This window comes from Anguilla anguilla, chromosome 2 (assembly GCF_013347855.1).
Source record: "Anguilla anguilla isolate fAngAng1 chromosome 2, fAngAng1.pri, whole genome shotgun sequence".
In the NCBI taxonomy this organism is placed as follows: Eukaryota; Metazoa; Chordata; class Actinopteri; order Anguilliformes; family Anguillidae; genus Anguilla; species Anguilla anguilla.
This window is the reverse complement of record NC_049202.1, coordinates 19253574-19276505: the sequence shown is the minus strand read 5'-3', so window position 1 is coordinate 19276505 and position 22932 is coordinate 19253574. Positions and strand designations below refer to the sequence as shown.

The 22932-nt window shown below is 48.2% G+C and overlaps 1 protein-coding gene across 13 annotated transcripts in view; it reads right to left on the bottom strand.

Moving 5' to 3' along the window:
* LOC118220819 (calcium/calmodulin-dependent protein kinase type II subunit gamma-like) overlaps positions 1-22051 on the bottom strand; it is an 88431-nt gene extending 66380 nt beyond the window's left edge. For 5 of the 13 annotated variants that reach the window (XM_035405118.1, XM_035405119.1, XM_035405123.1 and 2 more), the window contains exons 1-2: positions 21871-22049; positions 20542-20636 (exon numbers count right to left, since the gene is read on the bottom strand). In XM_035405118.1, coding sequence (XP_035261009.1) covers positions 20542-20636; positions 21871-21935 — 160 coding nt within the window. In that variant the 5' untranslated portion in view covers positions 21936-22049. Of the gene's footprint in view, positions 1-20541; positions 20637-21870 lie in introns of all 13 variants that reach the window. The other 8 variants (XM_035405124.1, XM_035405125.1, XM_035405128.1 and 5 more) reach the window with 4 other exon arrangements.
* Between the last annotated feature and the right edge of the window lie 881 nt (positions 22052-22932).

The following is a 22932-nucleotide window of genomic DNA, read 5'->3' as shown; positions in this document are numbered from 1 at the left end:
GAACGTTCGGGGTCGGAAAGAAGATTCGGTTTGTGCTTTTTTTTTTTGGCGGTCGCGGTCGGGAGTCTGGCAGGGCGGCGCGGAACGGAGCGCTAACCCGCCCCCCGTCTCTCATTAGCTATTCCTCTGTCGCTCTCTCTCTCTCTCTCTCCCTCTCTCCCCACGTCGCACACGCAGGCAGACATCAGACACGCGTACGCAGCGCGCGCTCCGGCGTGAGTCAGACGTGAATCACCCGAAAACGGGGGGCCGCTCTGCAGTCGCGGCACGCTCTCGCGGACGCGTGCGGCTCCGCCGTGTTCGTCGCCGCCCAGACGGTCCGAGGGAAAGGCGGCGGCGTCGCCGCGGCTACAGCGGCGGCGCGGGCGCGGCAGACACGCCGGGCTGAAACGGCTGCTCGCCGGGAGCGAAAGAGAGGGGGGCTCGCGCGGCGGCGAAAACCGCGCTCGCTCGGGGGCCCAGAGCGCTGGGGACCGGCGGCGGCGTTGTTGACGTCATTAAATGGATCCTCGTTCTCAGGCGCTAACCCTCGCAAATCCTTCTTAACGTGTGCCTCGCTTCCCCCGACACAGACGCGCGCACGCGGTCGCAGCGACGGGGGAAGAGGCGCGCTGGGTCGGAGACTGACGCGCAGGCCACCGGGCGGGCGTGGCGGGTGAAGCGGTGGGGTTGGTGTTGGGGTGGGCCGGGCCAGGGCGCGGGGGAGACATCTGCTACGTTCTGATCCGGGATTAAACAGAAGCACGGAAGGGAGGATCTTAAAGAGACGCCGTGCACTCTGGGTACGGGCCACACGCCAACGCTTATGCTCAGCAAGTTCCGCGACCTCTCACCCACCAGGAGGGACGAGGGGGAGGGTTAATACGGCCTTAATGGCCTTCCTTAACTCCTCATTGGTCGACACAATTCCAGAATAGACAGGCCTCAGAAATTGCTTGAGTATCAAAATTACAGGCGTGGACACGATAGAAAGACCACAATTTCCGTAAATTGATTTTTTTTTTTCTGCTGGCAGAAATTTTTGATTCAGGGAGCTCCTAAAGCTCTGCAGTACTTGCATTTAAAAATCATGGGGAGGGCAGGAACCCACCCTCACTGCACCAACACTAAGGGCTCCTCTCTCTCTCCCTCACTGCACCAACACTAAGGGCTCCTCTCTCTCTCTCTCACTGCACCAACACTAAGGGCTCCTCTCTCTCTCTCTCACTGCACCAACACTAAGAGCTCCTCTCTCTCTCTCTCACTGCACCAACACTAAGGGCTCCTCTCTCTCTCTCTCTCTCTCTCTCTCTCTCACTGCACCAACACTAAGGGCTCCTCTCTCTCTCCTTCACTGCACCAACACTAAGGGCTCCTCTCTCTCTCTCTCACTGCACCAACACTAAGGGCTCCTCTCTCTCTCTCTCACTGCACCAACACTAAGGGCTCCTCTCTCTCACTGCACCAACACTAAGGGCTCCTCTCTCTCTCTCTCTCTCTCCCTCACTGCACCAACACTAAGGGCTCCTCTCCCTCACTGCACCAACACTAAGGGCTCCTCTCTCTCTCCCTCACTGCACCAACACTAAGGGCTCCTCTCCCTCACTGCACCAACACTAAGGGCTCCTCTCTCTCTCTCTCACTGCACCAACACTAAGGGCTCCTCTCTCTCACTGCACCAACACTAAGGGCTCCTCTCTCTCTCACTGCACCAACACTAAGGGCTCCTCTCTCTCTCTCTCTCTCTCACTGCACCAACACTAAGGGCTCCTCTCTCTCTCTCTCTCTCTCTCTCTCTCTCTCTCACTGCACCAACACTAAGGGCTCCTCTCTCTCTCTCTCTCTCTCTCACTGCACCAACACTAAGGGCTCCTCTCTCTCTCTCTCACTGCACCAACACTAAGGGCTCCTCTCTCTCTCTCTCTCTCTCTCACTGCACCAACACTAAGGGCTCCTCTCTCTCTCTCTAACTGCACCAACACTAAGGGCTCCTCTCTCTCTCTCTCTCACTGCACCAACACTAAGGGCTCCTCTCTCTCTCTCTCTCTCTCACTGCACCAACACTAAGGGCTCCTCTCTCTCTCCCTCACTGCACCAACACTAAGGGCTCCTCTCTCTCTCTCTCTCTCTCACTGCACCAACACTAAGGGCTCCTCTCTCCCTCACTGCACCAACACTAAGGGCTCCTCTCTCTCTCTCTCACTGCACCAACACTAAGGGCTCCTCTCTCTCTCTCTCACTGCACCAACACTAAGGGCTCCTCTCTCTCTCACTGCACCAACACTAAGGGCTCCTCTCTCTCTCTCTCTCTCACTGCACCAACACTAAGGGCTCCTCTCTCTCTCTCTCACTGCACCAACACTAAGGGCTCCTCTCTCTCTCACTGCACCAACACTAAGGGCTCCTCTCTCTCTCTCTCTCTCACTGCACCAACACTAAGGGCTTCTCTCTCTCTCTCTCTCTCACTGCACCAACACTAAGGGCTCCTCTCTCTCTCTCTCTCTCTCTCACTGCACCAACACTAAGGGCTCCTCTCTCTCTCCCTCACTGCACCAACACTAAGGGCTCCTCTCTCTCTCTCTCACTGCACCAACACTAAGAGCTCCTCTCTCTCTCTCTCTCACTGCACCAACACTAAGGGCTCCTCTCTCTCTCTCTCACTGCACCAACACTAAGGGCTCCTCTCTCTCTCTCTCACTGCACCAACACTAAGGGCTCCTCTCTCTCTCTCTCACTGCACCAACACTAAGGGCTCCTCTCTCTCTCTCTCACTGCACCAACACTAAGGGCTCCTCTCTCTCTCTCTCTCTCTCTCTCTCACTGCACCAACACTAAGGGCTCCTCTCTCTCTCTCTCTCTCTCTCTCTCTCTCACTGCACCAACACTAAGGGCTCCTCTCTCTCTCTCTCTCTCACTGCACCAACACTAAGGGCTCCTCTCTCTCTCTCTCTCTCACTGCACCAACACTAAGGGCTCCTCTCTCTCTCTCTCACTGCACCAACACTAAGGGCTCCTCTCTCTCTCCCTCACTGCACCAACACTAAGAGCTCCTCTCTCTCTCTCTCTCTCTCTCACTGCACCAACACTAAGGGCTCCTCTCTCTCTCTCTCTCTCACTGCACCAACACTAAGGGCTCCTCTCTCTCTCTCTCACTGCACCAACACTAAGGGCTTCTCTCTCTCTCTCTCACTGCACCAACACTAAGGGCTCCTCTCTCTCTCTCTCACTGCACCAACACTAAGGGCTCCTCTCTCTCTCTCTCACTGCACCAACACTAAGGGCTCCTCTCTCCCTCACTGCACCAACACTAAGGGCTCCTCTCTCTCTCTCTCACTGCACCAACACTAAGGGCTCCTCTCTCTCTCTCTCACTGCACCAACACTAAGGGCTCCTCTCTCTCTCACTGCACCAACACTAAGGGCTCCTCTCTTTCTCTCACTGCACCAACACTAAGGGCTCCTCTCTCTCTCTCTCACTGCACCAACACTAAGGGCTCCTCTCTCTCTCTCTCACTGCACCAACACTAAAGGCTCCTCTCTCTCTCTCTCACTGCACCAACACTAAGGGCTCCTCTCTCTCTCTCTCACTGCACCAACACTAAGGGCTCCTCTCTCTCACTGCACCAACACTAAGGGCTCCTCTCTCTCTCTCACTGCACCAACACTAAGGGCTCCTCTCTCTCTCTCTCACTGCACCAACACTAAGGGCTCCTCTCTCTCTCTCACACTGCACCAACACTAAGGGCTCCTCTCTCTCTCTCTCTCTCTCTCACTGCACCAACACTAAGGGCTCCTCTCTCTCTCTCTCACTGCACCAACACTAAGGGCTCCTCTCTCTCTCTCTCTCTCTCTCTCTCTCACTGCACCAACACTAAGGGCTCCTCTCTCTCTCTCTCTCTCTCTCACTGCACCAACACTAAGGGCTCCTCTCTCTCTCTCTCTCTCTCTCTCACTGCACCAACTCTAAGGGCTCCTCTCTCTCTCTCGCTCTCTCTCACTCTCACTGCACCAACACTAAGGGCTCCTCTCTCTCTCTCTCTCTCTCACTCTCTCACTGCACCAACACTAAGGGCTCCTCTCTCTCTCACTGCACCAACACTAAGGGCTCCTCTCTCTCTCTCTCTCACTGCACCAACACTAAGGGCTCCTCTCTCTCTCTCTCACTGCACCAACACTAAGGGCTCCTCTCTCTCTCTCTCTCTCTCTCTCTCACTCTCTCACTGCACCAACACTAAGGGCTCCTCTCTCTCTCACTGCACCAACACTAAGGGCTCCTCTCTCTCACACTGCACCAACACTAAGAGCTCCTCTCTCTCACTGCACCTCCCACGCCACCCTAAGCAAACAGGCCTAAACTGCTTTATAATATGAGAGCAGGTTCTACACACTCCATCACAAGCAAGAAAAAAACCCTGTATTTGTATGCAGGTGTCTGGAAGATTCACGTTTGAGTATAGATATTTAAACACCATGTCAGAAATCGCACAAAACTAACAGTTTCGAGTGTAATCATTAAACAATGAAGCACAGCACACCTTCCATCCCTGAATGTTATTTTTTTGCACGTGTAAAGAAAATTACATTGCCTATGGGCGTGTGTGAATGTGTGTATGTGTGTTTGTGTATGCGCACGCGTACGCATTTGGTTATATTATATTGCTTTATAATATCGGGCTCTCAAACTGTTTTCTGCAGGACAAAAAAAAGGCCTTTAAAAAATAGGAAAAGAAGAAAATCAAGGCACTGCAGATTTGAAAGGAAATGGAGAGAAAATCCCCTTCATGAATACTTAATGCAGAGAGAAGGAGAGTCCGGAGTGCTATGAATCCTTAAGCAGAGAACATTCCGGAGTGGCTGAGAGAGAGAGAGTGGGGAAGGGGGTCTGGCTGAGTGGCGGGGAGAGGGGGGCCCAACGCGGAGGCGGACGCCGACGCCGCTCGTTCTGCGAGGCGAAGACTCTCGCGCGTACTTATCCGCGCGGCGCAGGCTCGCGTTCCTGCGTAGCGTCTGCTGCTGCTGCTGCGCAGGTTCGAAAGGAAGAAGAATGACCACCCAGCGCTGAAGCACACTGATGTGGCCCACACGGTCTAAATCGAATCCTGGCATTGCTGGTGGCAAATCTGGGAGACCAGGGCAAGGGGGGGGGTTGGGGGTCTGGGGCGTTTCCCAAGAAGGGGGGGGGGGCGTCCGTGGCAGGGTGTTCCCCGCCCCTTCGCTCGACCGGGTCCCCCCTCCAGTCGATCGGCCTCCCGCAATTCGCACGTAGCAACCGCTTGGCTCCGCTGGGCGGTCTCCGCAGTAAAAAAACAAAAAAAAAAAAAAAGAAAAAGCTTCGCAGTTGTCCGGAATAATAGCGTAATAAAATACGCGCGCCGCTTTAAGCGCAATAAGGCGGGCAAAATGGACGACTCCCGGGGCTGGCAGGCTTTGAGGAGCGCAGCGGGGAGGGATCCGCGGGGCCTAGGCAGAGCCGCCTCGTCCAACAGGTCGGCGCGGCGGCTACGCGTCGCTACGGGCAGCCGTGCCAGGCTACGCGCGGCTATCCCCCCCCACAGCTCAGCCGTCGCTCGCGGCCCCTTCAGCGTAAGGCGGTTCGCAGGCTCGCGCTTCACGCCGGATTTCTTACGGCCTGTTGAAACCTCTTCCCCAGACTCCGGACTTAAGGTCTTAGGTTTGAATGCTGGCTTTATGCAGGCCCGGGGGTGGGAAAACTCCACCCTTTGACAGTAGTAGTCGGTTTATCTCACTTTTTCCACTAGTGAAAAGAAAAAAAAAAAAAGTCATGCTTGTGAGAACAGATTAGGGGTGACGGCGAGCCACGTAAAACCGAAGCTGTCACGAGCCGGCCTGCGGGAAGCAATAAATAGTTGCGATGATGATGAGGACGGTGATTCATCGCGGGCTGCAGCCGCGGGGAGCAGCGTGTTTATCCCCCACAATCCCCTGGGGCTGAGGGGAGGGGATTTTTTGAGCACAGGAGATCTTTTCAGCCCCTACCTTAACGCTGCTGCGGGATCTGGCTGTGGGCAGACAGCCCGAGCGCCTCTGGAAGACGTTCAGTCCAGTTCCCGCCCAAATCTACCCTCAACCAATTCCACAGGGCTGGGACTTCGCCCTTTCCACCCAGCTTCACCAGGTCAAAGGTCGAGAAACCACATTTCCTTTCTTACAAATGGGAAATTATTTGCACAGGCCTGACAACGAAAGAGACAGGACAAGCTACACAAATAAACGTGCGCGCGCATGCGTGAGTACGCGCTCGCATCATGTAGCCTAATCCCGACCCTCGCGCAGTCAAATTAGTCACACACAGTTTCGCCCAGAAACTATACGGGCTATGAAGACCAAATCAAATTGAACACAGAGCCGTTCCCAGCATGCAACAGCACAGCCGGTACGGTCCCGTCATTCCTGAGCATCGGAGGCGAGCCAAACCCTTCTGGCACACAGGGGCTGTTATCCCGGCACGGCCCAGGATGTAAAAGCCCTCCAAAAAGATACACCAAAGACCCGTTCCCATCATGCAATGCAGCAGCTGACCCCTTCCTGAACATCCAATGTCAACAGACAGGTTGCATTACTCACTCTCCGTACAATGATTTTAATAATAACTTCCTGTGAATGTCAACGCAGCTGTGCAACAATGCTCAATGACTCACCTCTGCTTTTGTGAAGAAAAAATGTTAAATTGTTATGGCGGATGATGATTCGCCGTGACACGACATCGAGCCGTAAATATTTCACGATCGAAAACCGGTCCCTGCCACAAACCGTTTCATTGGAACTCCTCAAAAACAAACCGCGTCAGGAACCGCAAAAACCAAAACAGGAAGTAAGCGGAGCGCATTCCACGTGTAGCGGGCGGGCTGCGGCAGAGCTGGAGGAGTCGGGGCTGAGATACCGGTTCTGAAATCTGAAAAACTCGCAACTGCCATGAAGTCATTACACCTCAGCGCTCTTCCGGTCAGTCGATGCTTAGAGCTCAAGCGAAAGCCCGGGAGGGCCACAGGGACTGCAGACAACTTTGTTTTCCTTTCAATCAGCGGCCAATGAAAGCTTTGGGAACAAGGTGTGCGGGTGTGAATGAACGAATCACTGGCGCTACACGCCGAAAGCCAACAGACCTCCGCGACCCTCCAGGAACTGGATTCAGACACCTGCCGGTTAAAATCCCTTCTCCATTTAATAAAAAAGGAGTTTGGCCCCTCATAATCGAACGCTTCGACCCCAAGGTTTTCTTTTTACAGACATGGTGAAATGAGGGGATGCTTTGCTTCTTAACAATCCCGACTTTATTTGTCAGAAATAATAATTAACTGAACGATGCCCTGTTAAACCTGGAGTATCTCTGCACGGTGGTTTTCAGAAAGAGGCCTATGAAGTTTACAGCCTGTATTCAGCACCAGCTGCGAGCAGCTCCACCCACGTTCCCTTTGTGTCCGTACGTCTGTCTTTTTAAAAATGGTCTCCCCCCCTCCCCCCTTTCTCTCTACTTTGAAACGCTCCATCATATTCATTGGCGCTCGCAGTCGCAACCTCTGATATCGTTTCGAGAGAGTGCAAACAAGCACGAAGCACATGATGTCATCCTTTTTTTTTTCTTCTTTTTTTTTAATTACACCGTAGATTGCAAGTTTGGCTCGTGCACAGAGGAGTCTGAGGGAGAAACGTAATGTACAGCTTAACAGGTGGACTTGCTGGCACCTTTGTGAGAAAGTACTGACTATGTGATGGAACAAGGCACACAGGTGCATTACAACACACACATACACACACACACACAAACAAAACACACACACCCACATACCTTCTAGACTATGCACTGGCAAAATCTGAGCTGAGCACTTAACTGGCCGCAGGACCCGTGTGTCCTTGGCTTCTCCTGCAAACACGGGCTGCCCCTGTCAGGTGTGTGTGTGTGTGTGTGTGTGTGTGTGTGGGGAGAGAAAGAGAGAGAGAGAAAAACACACACTCACACACACACACACGTTCTCCAGAGCAGCTGCTTCCCCCTACAAAACCATCCGCACCAAACAAACAAAAATCAATCCTTATTTCCACCGAAACAGTCATTAGCACCCGCTTTCGCCTGGAATGAAGATCTTTCCCAGACACCTGACGCACCGACGCGCTCACCAGATTCACTCTCTCTCTCTCTCTCTCTCTCTCTCTCTCTCAAAAACGCTCGCTCTCGTTCGCATTCACGCTCGCACACTCACGCTCTCACACCCTCACCCCCCTCCCTCCCTCCATCTCTCTCCCTCTCTCTCTCTCTCTCTCTCTTGCCAGTGCAGCTGGCGTCTCTGGTCAGTGCCATTTCAGAAATGCGGCGCTGCTTCGGGGAGACGGGGAGAGTGTTTACCGAGTGTTACTAGGGCCTTGGGCGATTTATGAATGCGCTCGAGCGTCTCTGTTTATCTTCCGCGACCAGCCAAACACCCTCTAAGGAAAAGCGTCCCGGCTCTGTTGTCAGCGAAGGGCAACAACAAACAAGAGGAATAAAACAAAAGGTTAGGTCCGTGTTTATTCGCAAGGTGTGAAGAGAGTTCTGGAAAGGTGCGTGTGTGTGCGCGTGTTTATGTAGATAAAATGCAGTCTCAAAGTAAACATTAAAAGCAGGTCTTATGAGCCTCATCTTGTTCTGAAATTAAGCTCAGTACAATTCTCTCATGAGCTGGGGTTCCATTCTAGCTCCTGGAAGTTCTACCTGGATGTTGATCCAGTGCTACTGTTGAAAAGGGGCATAATGAGACAGAATGGCTAAATTTACAATAGTTGCATTTTACTAATTAGGCAGACACTTATAGCCAAAGTGACTTACAAAGCAACATAAGCGAACATCACTGGAGTTTGACATGGGCAGCTACAACAAATTAAGTGCCACCATCAAGGTGCGCGGCTCAAGACTTTTAGCAAATTAAGGTTCAAGCGATACACTGGAAGAGTGGCATAATGAGCCAGCCAGGCTCCAGCTCTACAGTGGGAAAGGGATATAGGATAACCAGGCTGGTTCCATCTCTACAATGGGAAAGGGATACAAGGAGCCAGTCTGGTTCAAGCTCTACAATGGGAAAGGGATATAAGGAGTCAGCCTGGTTCAAGCTCTACAATGGGAAAGGGAGAAGGAGCCAGTCTGGTTCAAGCTCTACAGTGGGAAAGGGAGATAAGGAGCCAGTCTGGTTCAAGCTCTACAATGGGAAAGTGATACAAGGAGTCAGCCAGATTCCAGCTCTACAATAGGAAAGGGATATAAGGAGTCAGCCTTGTTCCAGCTCTACAATGGGAAAGGAATATAAAGAGTCAGCCAGGTTCCAGCTCTACAGTGGGAAAACAATACAAGGGAGCCAGTCTGGTTCCTGCTCTATGGTGGGAAAGGGATACAAGGAGCCAGGTTGGTCCAGCTCTACACTGGGAAAGTGATACAAGGAGTCAGCCAGATTCCAGCTCTACACTGGGAAAGGGGCATAATGAACCAACTTGATTGCAAAGATTGAATTTCTGCGAGTGTCCTTGTAACGCCATCAACCCTGCGGTTCGAACGGAGGTTTATACAGGCCGTTCTGCGCATATAAAGACACGAGGATGGATAGGCAACGGAATGAAACCATCTGACAGGAAAAATATCGCTTCTCATTGTGCGTGCCAGGGCTCTGGGTGAGCAATGCCAGCCAGTCAGAAGAGCGGTAATTTATTTAGATGTTGGCGCTTTAATAAATCCGAGCTTTCGCCCAAGTGCTGAATTTACACCCCGAGCCATGCCGTGACGGATGGTGTCGGGGCGAATTCCATAAACAGAACTACTCTGTTTCATGTCTGGCTCTGCCTGGGACGGGGCTGTTACAGCCAGACAGGTACCGCAGCTCTGTGGCTCCCTGGTGGGTTTCAGCTGCAGCCCCACACGGAGTTGGGCCCATTAGGGCCCGGGGTCCGTGGAAGCCGTGGACAGCGGAGGCAGGCCAAATTCGAGAGGAGACCCTGAGAACTGAGCCCAACTGAGGGGAGCGCGCTAGTGGTGGAGCCACAGGAGGCAGGCCCAACAGAGGCGGGCCGACAAGAAACAAGCCTAATACGGTTAGGCTAATTTCAGCTGAGCCTATTAGAGCCAGGCAGCATGTGGGACAATGAGACTTGGAGCGTCACTAATCAGAGTGGGCTATTCTCCCTTAATGTACAGCGAATGGGGAATTGGTACTCAACAGCAACAGGTCACTGTCATATTGTGCAGGCCCATAAACAGATTATAAACAACAGATTATAACGCAAGTTATATAACCCAAGGATACATATGCCTCCTGGGATTTGAGTCCACAGGCTGTTACATGGCTGTAAAAACATTTCTCCAACCGCTAATCCAATACCGCAGCCCACACAGTGCCGACGAGAGTTCTAGATTTGACTAGAAGCGCGATTCTTTATCTTTAACACACAATGAGATCAAATCGTTTATGACGAGAAGACTGTTAGTTCAAAGGCTACGTACAATACAGTAATATTTTGAGGTTATGTGAGGCATATAAAATTAATGGCTTCACGCTTCCTCCCTTGCTCGCTCTCGGCAGTGGCTAACCTGTGATTATGACTTACATATTTGGCCGACGGTCATATTTTAGGGCTGCTTAAAAGGCCATTGTGGTGTGATGCAATAAAGGCAAATCAGAGGACTGAGACATGGGTATACTCAGAGACCAGTTCTAACATTAGCCAACATTATTCACTCACACATAGACACCCTACTCAGAAGTACTTATGCAGCTTATATTATTTGTCATCGTATTCATTAATACAGCAGGATATTTACTGCAGTGATTCAGGTTAAAGGAATGGTTCACTTCCTGGCTTTTTGATACCATTTCAGTTTTAGCGCAAGTTTTGATTGGCCCAGACAGTTTTAGTGTGCAATGAAGGATATTTTCAATATCTGCGTAAGTACCTGAAAAAAAAGCAAAGACAGAGAGACCGGGTTGTGCCAGCATGACAAATGAAGGCAAAAGAGAAAGAAAAAGACAGATGGAAGAGCAGAGAATAAAAGGGAGAGGAGATGATGGGGGAAAGGAGGGCAGAGATGATGGATGGATGGACATGAGACACAAAAGGACAGACAGAGTAACGGTTTCTCTTTCTTCCCTCATTTTTCATGCTGGATTGCCAGTCTCTGTCTTAAACTCCTTCCCCATCATTAACCTGGAAAACCAGGATCTCTTGGCCTCATTATGTCACAGCACGTGTGTGTGGGTGTGTGTCCACGTCTGTGCGTTAGAATCAGGCGACGAGAGTGGGGGGTCTCTTACTCAAAAGTCCGCAACTTCAAATCTCAGGTGGGGTCATCGCCATTGGAAACAAAGTCGTTGTGCAAGCTGCTTTTGACTGTATTTTGGCCAAATTTTCCTGCTTTTGACCACAGACCCCCAAAATCCCATATGCTAGCCACTGTAAGTCTACAGAAAGTTATGTATAGACAAAGAACTGGCTTGGCCAATCAAAAGCATACGCTAAAGCTGAAATAACATCAAAAACCCCCGGAAAGTGAACATTCCCTTTAATTGGCTGTTTCCAAGATAAGCACTCACCAGTGTGACTGGACAGACTATTAACTCTTCATGATGCTACTATGCAAACACTACTGTAACTACCTAACTGAGCAACTCATGCTTAGTTATAGATCATGACAGAATTCTTCATTCTGCGATATCCATTTTCTTTTTTTAAGACTGACTGAGCTAAGACCTTGTATGTTTCAGTTTCCGTGTCTTTCCTTGACGGCCGTTGGTGGGTGGCTGTTGGAGCATCACAATTAACTCCTTTTTTATACAAAAATTGAAATCAGCCTGAATGTGCATTCTGTGCATAAGAAAATAAATACTGTTAAACTAGCCGCGACTGCAAAAGGGATATCAGAGGTGCCAGTGATGAAAATCAAGTGCAAAATCGCACCAGAGAGCACAATTTATAGCCAAACTCCTTGGAAAAACGAAGAAACTGCAGGTTTCAGACCGAACCGTCCGGCGTTTCAACGGATCCCACAGCACCAAGAGGGACGGCCGACGGCGGAAAGAGAACAGAACCGCGGCGCAGCACTTGGTCAGACAGGCGCCCGTTTTACCGCAACATCTACAGTACGGCGCGTCCATTTGCAGCGCCGGTTTCTATCGCCCTCCATCTGAGCACATTTACATCTCCACCGACCGCCTTCAGCTTGGCTCAGCAGAAACTCCAGAGACCTTTTAATTACTGAGCAAGTGTGTGCGCTGTGGAATGGTCAGTACTGCAGAGGAAGGGGAACGGAGACCAATTTATTACCCCCTGTCATCTTAACTCCCCAAACAGACACACACACGCCCGCCCGCATGCACATACACACACGTACACGCCCGCACGCACGCACGCATGCACACACACACACACACACACACACACACACTCCTTCAGGTTCATGAGTAATGAAACTATCCAGTGAACTGATGCTTTTGCCCATAACACAAAAAAAGTGAAGAGGTAAAAGGCAGAGGGAAGGCTAGGAAACAGCCTAGTAGTTTTCACCCTCCAGTCAGCAGTACACAAGAGGAATACCCTGCTCACAGAAACCCTCCCTCCCAGAGTGCGGCTACAGCCAACTGCATGCACACAATTAGGCTAGAGTACACAGTCTGCTGCAGACTGGATTCCGTAAGAGAGCGGAGTGTCACATCCACATGCTGCAAAAATGACATTAAACATTAAAAATGACATTTTATAACATGAAACTATTTAAAAATGTCACATTCTGAATTTTTCCTCCTGCAAAAGCCAGAATCCTAACTCCGTGAAAGCGGAGTGAAATGGATTCCTCAGAATATCTACATTATAAATGAGATGCATTTCAGATAATGTATTCGGCCCAGGAATTGCGGCTGGGGCTTTGTGTTAGGAATCGCAAATACTGCCCTCCGGAAAAGGCACAAGACACTAACACAGCGAAAGTCAGGTGAAATGGGTTCCTTAAAACATCTACTGTCTGAATCGAATACGTTTTAGACAATGCCTCCACCCTAGGAATAGCGGCTGGGGTTTTACCCCTGCATTTCAGCCGTAGTCTACGTATTAGGGATCACAAATCTTGGCCCTCCGGAAAAGGCAAAAGACACTAACACAGTGTGAGGTGAAATGGGTTCCTTAAAACATCTGATGTCTGAATCGAACGAGTTGTAGACAATGTATCCCCCCCTAGGAATTGTGGCTGGGGTTTATCCCCTGCACGGTTTTGGTTGAGATAACACCTCCGCCTGATTTTGAGCCAGGAACACCTTCCCCCCCTCCCCCTCCCCCTCCCCGAGTCTGCAGTCAGATGAACACGAGCCTGCGCCAGGTTGGGTCATTCACGATCTCTGGCAGGCCGGCGAATCACAGCAGGCCAAGGCCAAGTGGGCGCGGTGCCCGCCTCAACGCTCCCGCCCTGCCCCGCCCCCCTCCTACAGGAGGTGAAAACTCGAGGCTCGGGCCGCTCCCGTTTCCCCCGGGGGGGTACCGGGGACGCCGGGGCGGCCCGGCGTTGTCTGTAGGACCCAGCCCCCGCGCACGTGGCTAAATTCGTGGCGGGGGCACGAAGAGCAGGGAAACGCCACGGCCCTCCCCTGGCGCGCTGGCAGACCTGAGACCCCGTGAGCTAACTGGCGCAGCGTCACCTGCACCGCGCGCGGCTCTGTGCTTTCGCCGGTACACGTAGGGGGGAATTACGCGCACTGATTAGCTCTAATCCCAGACAGAAATCACCGATTGGGGTCATTCGAATGACCTAGCGTGTCACTTCTGAACGAGCGGGGGGTGTGTTCTGAACGGGGGACGTTTCCAACCGAACGACGCCCCACGGCCTGGTTACCAACGAACGCAAAAAAAAGGGGGGGAAAAAAAGAAAAGAAAAAAAGATATTTGGAGCAACATCCATAAGAGTCTCTAAGGATCTGAGTCCATGACAACGTACATTCGGATAAGTGGATTACTGCAGACACCGAGAAATCCCTCCAGACTTAACGAGAGAGAAAGAGAGGGGAAGAGAGGGAGAGATAGTCAAGGAAGGCAGAGGAGAGAGAGAGAGAGAGAGAGGGCAAGGAAAGGAGTGATGGGAAGAGAGAGACGGGGGGGAAGGAAGGCATTGAACGGAGAGAGAACAGGGAAAGAACAGCAAAGGAAGAAAGCAGAGAAGTTGCCAGAGAGAGAGAAAGCAGAAAAGAGCAAGAGAGTGACACAAGGAGGGAAACGAGCACGAGGAAAGAGAATAAGAGACGGTTATTAGCTTTGGCTGCCGTGGCCGGCAGCATAAAGACTGAGGAGAAAGCAGTTTCACACCCTCTGAATGAGCCATGCACACAGATAACCACAAGTACAATGCACACGAGCAGCGCGCATAGCTGACGAGAGGGCGTGCAGGCAAACCCACGCGGCCAGCGCGCGCAAGAGAGGCACCAACGGCCGACGTGGCCGGACTGACTGCCGGACAGCAGTATCGCCCCGGCTGCCCCAGGGCACACGGGGGTGGAAGGAATCCTCAAAAGAGGGGGGGGGTTACCTGGCCCTCACCCAATCCCGGTGGGTTCCTGGTTCGGCCCAGTCTAACAGAGTTTTACGGGTACCGTACAAATAGCACATTAGCCCAGTGCTCCTCGCTGCCAGTCATCTCTCGCATCACAATCCCAGAGACCACAGCTGCAAACCCACCAGGGTGACATTTTGACAGGCCTGTCGCATTTTTGATATCACAATCCTCATCTCATTCTTTCCCTCTTCGTGCCAAAAAAGCTGAACCACATTTCCGCTCTCCAACACACGCCCTGTCGCGGAATCCGCTCGCACGTTTTCGCATGCGTTAGCGCTCTGCAGTCCCTGCAACCAGTTGCCGTTTTCAAAGCATTACCTTAACTGTAGGGAGATTGAGAAAAATGGGCCCTCTATCATCGAACTTCAGACAGACATAACCACTGCGTTTTCATCTGGTACGAGCCGGTAAGAAACGGTTTGAGCTACCGGTTGCCTGGTTACAACGGGGAGCTTCATGAAAAGGCTCCAAAAAAGCCACAACAAACCCCTTTCGGATTTTTTGTTTGTTTCATCTGCAAAACATCCTTTGCAACAAATTCTTAGCTTAAAAATCAATGGTGTTTTTTTTTTTTTTTTCTTTTTTTTTTCAGTTTTTTAGGTTTGTTACGCAAAACAAATTAGGCTTGAAAGTTTTGGAAGTTCTAATTGAGGAAACTGGATTTGCTCACCACTGCCCACAGTCATGCTGTGGCTCACCTTAGATTTCACACATAGATAAAACAAACCATAATGATGAACCTGACAAATCTCATAATAAATGCCATGCTAAATTCACCTGAGAAACACAGACATGTGAAAGACAGGAAGTCCTGGCGAAGCACACAATAGTCACCCCCAATCAACAACATCCATTGTCAGCAAAGACCAGGAGCCACAGCCTAATCCCCACTGACTCATGTACACAAGGAAATTCAGCTTGTGACAAGCACAGACACACATCCATTACAAGCACAGGCACACATCCACTACAAGCACAGACACGCATCCATTACAAGCACAGACACGCATCCACTACAAGCACAGACACGCATCCATTACAAGCACAGACACGCATCCACTACAAGCACAGACACACATCCATTACAAGCACAGACAGGCATCCACTACAAGCACAGACACACATCCACTACAAGCACAGACACACATCCATTACAAGCACAGACACACATCCATTACAAGCACAGACACACATCCATTACAAGCACAGACACGCATCCACTACAAGCACAGACACACATCCATTACAAGCACAGACAGGCATCCACTACAAGCACAGACACACATCCACTACAAGCACAGACACACATCCACTACAAGCACAGACACACATCCACTACAAGCACAGACACGCATCCACTACAAGCACAGACACACATCCATTACAAGCACAGACAGGCATCCACTACAAGCACAGACACACATCCATTACAAGCACAGACAGGCATCCACTACAAGCACAGACACACATCCATTACAAGCACAGACACATCCACTACAAGCACAGACACATCCACTGCAAGCACAGACATGCATCCATTACAAGCTCAGACACACATCCATTATGAGCACAGACACACATCCACTGCAAGCACAGACAGGCATCAACTACAAGCACAGACTCACATCCATTGCAAGCACAGACATTCATCCATTACAAGCTCAGACACACATTCATTATGAGCACAGACAGGCATCCACTACAAGCACAGACACACATCCATTGAAAGCACAGACATGCATCTATTACAAGCTCAGACACACATCCATTATGAGCACAGACAGACACCCATCACGAGCACAGACAAACGTTTTTTTTCCGTACAATTTTTCGGCACCCAGGATTTTTTTTGCACCCCTAGTTACAAGTACAGACAGACATTCATTCTGAGCAACCGTTACAAAAACAGACGCAGACTGTGATTAGACCTTCTTGGTCAACACTGGCTTCACTCCGCCCCGATAAATCGAAATCTCTCACAGCAGCACAGAAATATTTATGCAAGACAAGACGTGTGGCGCAGTCCGTAGTGCAGCAGACTCTCTGTCATACTCGACTCCCCCCCCAACGTAGGTGGGGGTTCCAACGCCTCCATGGCACTTTCTCAGGCACAGTCCCTCCTCTATCTGTCTGTCACCCTCGCTGCTTTCTATCCGCTTGAATAAGGCGAAAAATACAAAAGGAGGGCAGACTGTCCTGCTCTCCTTTTTTAAAAAAAGAAATATTTATGCAACTCTTTAATTGGTCGAAAAAGTATGAAATGCGTTGCAATGCTGAAAAAAAATAGGACAACAGGCCAGTTTCTCAGGCAGGGATGCAGGTAGGTCTTTCACAAGTAATGTCATTACAAAACAACGGGTACAAAACACTAATACAGTATGGTTCACTCCTTTTCATGATTACATCTCTCATCAATATAACAACCCAATCGCTTGATATTTTGATGGATAATGTACTCATAACACAATAAGTCAAGAGAATGGAAGATATGTTGAATTCTCGGATCGCATTCAATATAGGCTAAACAATGCATATGATGTCCTTACATTTTTAAATAGGCTATATTATTATTAATAAACGTAAAGAAAACATTACATGCATATATTACATATAACTTACATTGTATGAGATCATATGTCCATCTACTTGTAAATTAACTTTATTAGGTCACTGTAGTTCAGACTAATTGCATAAACACAGATATATAATATACATAAATTACATCCTTCCATCCATCCATTGCCTAACCCACTTATTCCTGGTCAAGGTCTCAGGAGGGCAAGAGTCTATCCCAGGATTCACTAGGTGAGAGGCAGGAATACAACCTGGACAGGTTGCCAATCCATCAAAGCAAAAACTGCGATGGCAGATATGGCATGACCCACACCTACACAGCACCAAGAGTTTGGCACTTTTCAGGATTCCATACAGAAATCACCACGATGACCTCTCAGCCCTTAAAAACATCAATTTCTGTACCTTCTGACCTGATTTTAACAAACAGAATTCACAAACAACTTCAAACATCCACACAATAAAGCCTCAAACTTAGGGGATTTCACAATTTTCCTTCTTTTCCTTCTTCCTGCCTGATTACATCATCAGAAATTATCCGGGCCCACAAAGAATACATCTCCCCATTGGACATTTAGGTACATCAGCCAATAAAAACATTGGATACAGACACAAAATGGACATGTTACTTGAAACAATTTAGGAAACATTGGGTAGCATTTCAGTGGAATACAGCTTGTTTAATTTGTGTGAGGTAAAATAGCCAATACTGTTGTAATTTAGCATAATTTTATTATCAATACTTTTAAAGGTAGGCCTAGATTTTGCCAGTTTGAATTAATGACAGTGCTTATATACAATGCTTCGTACATGTGAGTAATGTGGCATTCTTGTATGATGAAAACGTGTTTTTCATCAGATTACATATACAGTATAAAGGATATATGATTGCTCAAGAGGATGACAAGACGACTGAAAACAAAATGCAGAACTCCCTTAAAACCCCTTATAGAAACCAAGGATAAGACTTCAAGATCTTTTTAGTCGGCTTGAACTAGTTTGGTGGGCAATACTATTGTGCTGAATTTAGAAAGAAAATCTGATATACAGATTTACCCAATTTGCAGTAAATTTCAGGGCTTAGTTCCATACTGCCTATGTTCACTCAACCACCCTGGACTGATTCCTAGAGTTGACGACAACTATTTCTTAAAACTAGACCTGGTTGACCCCACAAGCCTGCGTGAAATAGCGATTTCACAGGAAAAACAAATCACTCAGTAGATCTCCTGTATTCTGGAAACAGCACGCACGAACCGGTCTTGAGGATTCCATTCACGAGACCCATACGCACTCCCTTCCGTAAAACTGGTGAAGGACAGACTCGGCTTGAAGCATTCGGTGGTTCGAGCGGTTGACGCCTCCCCGGGAAATCACTGTGACACACAGGGAGGTCGAACACCACCCTGACAGTGGATGCTGCGATGCCTCGCTTTGACGCCGTTGCTGTTGCCAGGGAAACTGCATCCTGCGAGCCACCACGGCGAGAGCCGCGGCGCTTAGACGCTGCGCTCTGCAGCAGCGCCCAGGAGGAAATGCTTTCACTCGTTGGCGCAACTGGCGATGCCAACTGGGACAGCAGGCATACATCAGGGCTACTCCAGAGCAGCTGGGTGGATAATATGTTTAAATAGCATTGGGTGGGCCCACATGCAGATGGTATCGACTCCCAGGACAAATGTATTTTTTAATGAATCAACAAACAAATATATAACTTCATACAAGATTTCTCCCTCTCAATAACCTGTACGGGCAAACTCGAAGAGGCAACAAAATGCCCCAAATGAATAACGAATCTTCGCTTTCAACAGGTCGTAGGGCAGTCTCCACCTTTTTAAAACAGAATGCACCTGTGTGTTTATAACAGCCTGATTTCTCACACTACACTCACACCTTAAGCTAGTTTCAAAACACAAAGGCAATGGGCAGAGGAAATTAACCTTGGGATAAAGGATCCTTCAAAATAGACACCATGGCAGCAGACTTTCATAAGAGGCTGCAACAGAAACCTTTAACATAGGGGCTATGCCACACGAAACAAATCCTTCTGTATTGAACAATAATAAACAGAATTATTTTTCATTGTACTTCAATTTTGCAACACTCTCTCACCAAACTCTGGCAAAGGAAAAATCAAAGAGCTGATTATGCCAAAGAAGTTCAGCTTCTGCCGCATAGTTCATCTGAAAAATCTTCTGCTCAAACATAACCCAATACCGCCTTATCCACGTTCAACAGAAGTCAAAACTGCCAAGAGAGTGGGCTGGACAAGCTGCAATAAACCCACAGCCACCACTTGTCTGGCGTTTAACTGCCAGAACTCCAAGACTTAAAAAATGAAATGTACTGTAGGCCTCAGGCTCGGTGTTGCGCATAATCTTTAGTAACCCTAGAGGAGACGTCAACAAGACACTGAGTTTGTTGCAGTTTAAGGCCATCATTACAGTCATGCCTGGGAGAAAAAAAATGTCGCGAAGGGATATTTTATAGGCATACAGTAGCTCCAATTAGCCGTTTTTCAAAAAGGTTCAGGCAAAGTATGTTTCGCATGTAAATAAAATAAAGAAATCCATAAGGGTCTAATGCGATAAAAAGAATAATAATAACAATAAATAAATAAATAATAAATAAATAAATAAATAAATAAATAAATAAATAAATAAATAAATAAATAAAAAACAGAAAGACAGCCTGAGAGTAAATATTATAGATATAGGTGACAGATATTACGACCCCCTCTTTTAAAAATAAATATTCCAGCTGGTAGCAGATTGGGGATAAAAGGACTAGCAGACATCTTCATGCTGTATCCATCACAGGATTACACTGAAAAGCCTTCCGTTGCCATGCAAACTATAAATTGTAGGCTATGTCTTCATTATGAATACAAAAGGGTTCCGTCTTTCATGGCAGACAAAATAGAATGGACTGCTACATTTTTCCAATACAGCATGCTGACAGAACAGAAGAGAAAATAAGGGCTTCGTCCATCAGCAGAATAACATAACTGCATGTTTAACGTTAAGATCGAAAGCTAAGAAGTAGCCGACGGTCCCTGGAAGAAGTGCTAACTGCAGCTGTTTGGAGATGCCGGTGGCTTGGAAGCCACGCGAGCATATCCTCTAAGCTTTTTAGGACAAGCTCGCGTAACACTAACCCACAATCACCACCAAGGCCATCCATTCGAACATGCATCGTGTGCAGGAGACACACAACCACATAGTTTACTTTCTAACAAACGAAAGCATTGGTTTCTTCCCGAATTTCTTGTCCATCTCCGTTCCCTACAGGACACAAAATTGCTGCAACATCAACATTTTCTATAATTAAATTCTCTAATATTCTAAAAAGCACGACACGATGCTGTTGATAATGCACTCGACTTTCGTCCATTTATATTGCTAGAAAAAAAAATTGCCTTACCTCTTGCAGAAAGTTTTTTTGTGTTAATAATTTTAGCAGCATATTCCTGGCCAGTTGATTTTTTTACGCATCTCCTGACCACTGAAAAGGCACCCCTGTATTTGTAAAAGAAAAAAGACAAGACGACATTTTAACAATTAACGATGGTCTTTGGCCTGATTGAAATAAATATAATTTTATGTCTCAGCTGTCATACGCACATACAGTACACACAGGAATTGCACATCGTTGCTGAAACAGGCCCACATTAAAATCTTAACGCAAGAAGCAAATATGCATACGTCTACATTACAACACAAAGAGCATAATTTTGCTTTTATGAGCCACATACTTTAAAATTGGTTACAATTGTAGCGGGCAGTCAGAGAGTAATAGTCTTGTATAATCATAGCTACGAGAAGGGGATGGGGCTTGCGCTGTAGAAGGCCAGCAAGTCAAAAAAGAGGATGACAGGCACAGAATAACTCGACCATTAAGAACAAGAAGACTGAGAACCGGTAGCGCTGTAATTCTGAAGGTAACGTCAGATAGCTAACTGACTAGATGAAATTATACTAAAATGATCTATTCTAGGTGAGTTCTGACATTAAAATCAAGCATTCGAATTTGAATCAGCTTAGCTAGTCTAGCTGAGAAAATCAGCGACTACATTTGACTATCCAGCGCATACCCTAATGCAACTAGAAATGCGATTATGAAAGATTTTACAAACAGCATGCAACGTCATCTAAGGTACTCTTAATAGCTTGCAGACTAGATGACATTTTCCGCTGAACGCAGTGCACATAAGCACAGTTCGACACTAGCATAGTAGCCTAACTACCCGTAACGTTAACGTTATCAGTACAGAAATCTGCAGACACACTGCGTGGCCCTAAGCAAAATAACGTCACAGTGCTACGCAAAAATGCAAACGTAAAGCTCGGCTAACGGCTCTTTCAATAAAAGACAAATGATAAACGAATGTTACAAATGTTGCAAAGGTATTCCTTACAGGCGTCTGGTAGCTACCTAGCTGAGCAAGGAAAGATAGCCAGCCAGCTACAATCAACATCCATAGCAAGATAAGCACATTAAACAAGTATACACTATGTATGTCGTTAACTATCATAAAATGCAAAACATATCTAGCAAGTGCCTTGCTTGCTAGCTAGCCATTTATGCTAATATATGATGCACAACTGGATTCAATCAGTCCGTCGCTTGTGTTGCCTTGGTTCTGGCATGCAAAACCCATTCTTTCTGTCCTGTCAATATTCAGAAAGATAAGCACAACGACATACAGATCAGGTGAGCTTAACACAGGAATGCCACGTTATTTTGGCTTACTTTCCGAGCTCTTCGTACAGCTGATATTCATCTGTGAATCTGGTGGAGGTTACGATCGTAGCCATGTTCCGAGGGGGGAGGTATCGCCTCTCGTTTGGGTGACTTCTGTGCTCAGGTTTCTAGAAGAGAACCTTTCGAGTCTCATGCGCTCAGAGAAAGAGATATTCAGACGGAAAGGGAGGGGACATGGGGTGGAGGAGGTGGCGGAAAAAACGCCCAACAACGCGAGAGTTTCTGGTCCGAGGTCGAAAGAATCCGATTTGTTGCTGCTGCATTGGCACAGCGGTTGCAGCGTATAGTGCCAAAATTGGAGAGCTTAACAGCTCATCCAGTGGCTGTACCCAAACGATCAGCAGGTCTGTTTGTACAAACATAACTTTTAAGATATGCGCGTAATGCAGCGGCCTAGTTTAAAGGCATTAGCCTACGTCACTCATGTGGTTTAATAAGTTTTCCAACTAGCGAGATAATGCACATTTGACGACAGTTGTTAACTAGATTGCTACACTACGAATAAAAGCAGATATGAAGCTGATATGTAAGCAGAATCAATAGCCCAGTGTTCTAAATATGTGGGTTGATTGTGTTCCATTGTATTTTTAAAATGTTATACGTTATTAAATAATTGTTTATTGTGTGTGTTGCATAATCTTCGGCAGTCAGAACGGAAACCATTTCTGGGTGGTGTCAATTAATTATGGTGTCAAATTATACTATAGGCCTACCGTTTGTGGGTCCAATTCATTATTTTTGGTATTCTATTGTTCACACACACACACACTTAGGTTCATGAGTAATGAAACATCCGAATGAACTGATGCTTTTGCCCATAGCCCTCTGTGTGCCAGGGCATTCGCTACTACAGGCCACTCAAATTGTCAAGCACCCTGGCTCTACTTCCTTGAATTGTTAGCCGCGTTGAGTTTGTTGCCGCTGCTTGTGGATCCTGAATTCGGGCTGCAGGGAAAGGTATGATGTCGCACCCCAACTCTCTCTGCTCTACGGAAGCAAGGAAATTTACCAGTATAAATCGCCTTGAAGACAGTATCATAAATCCAATAC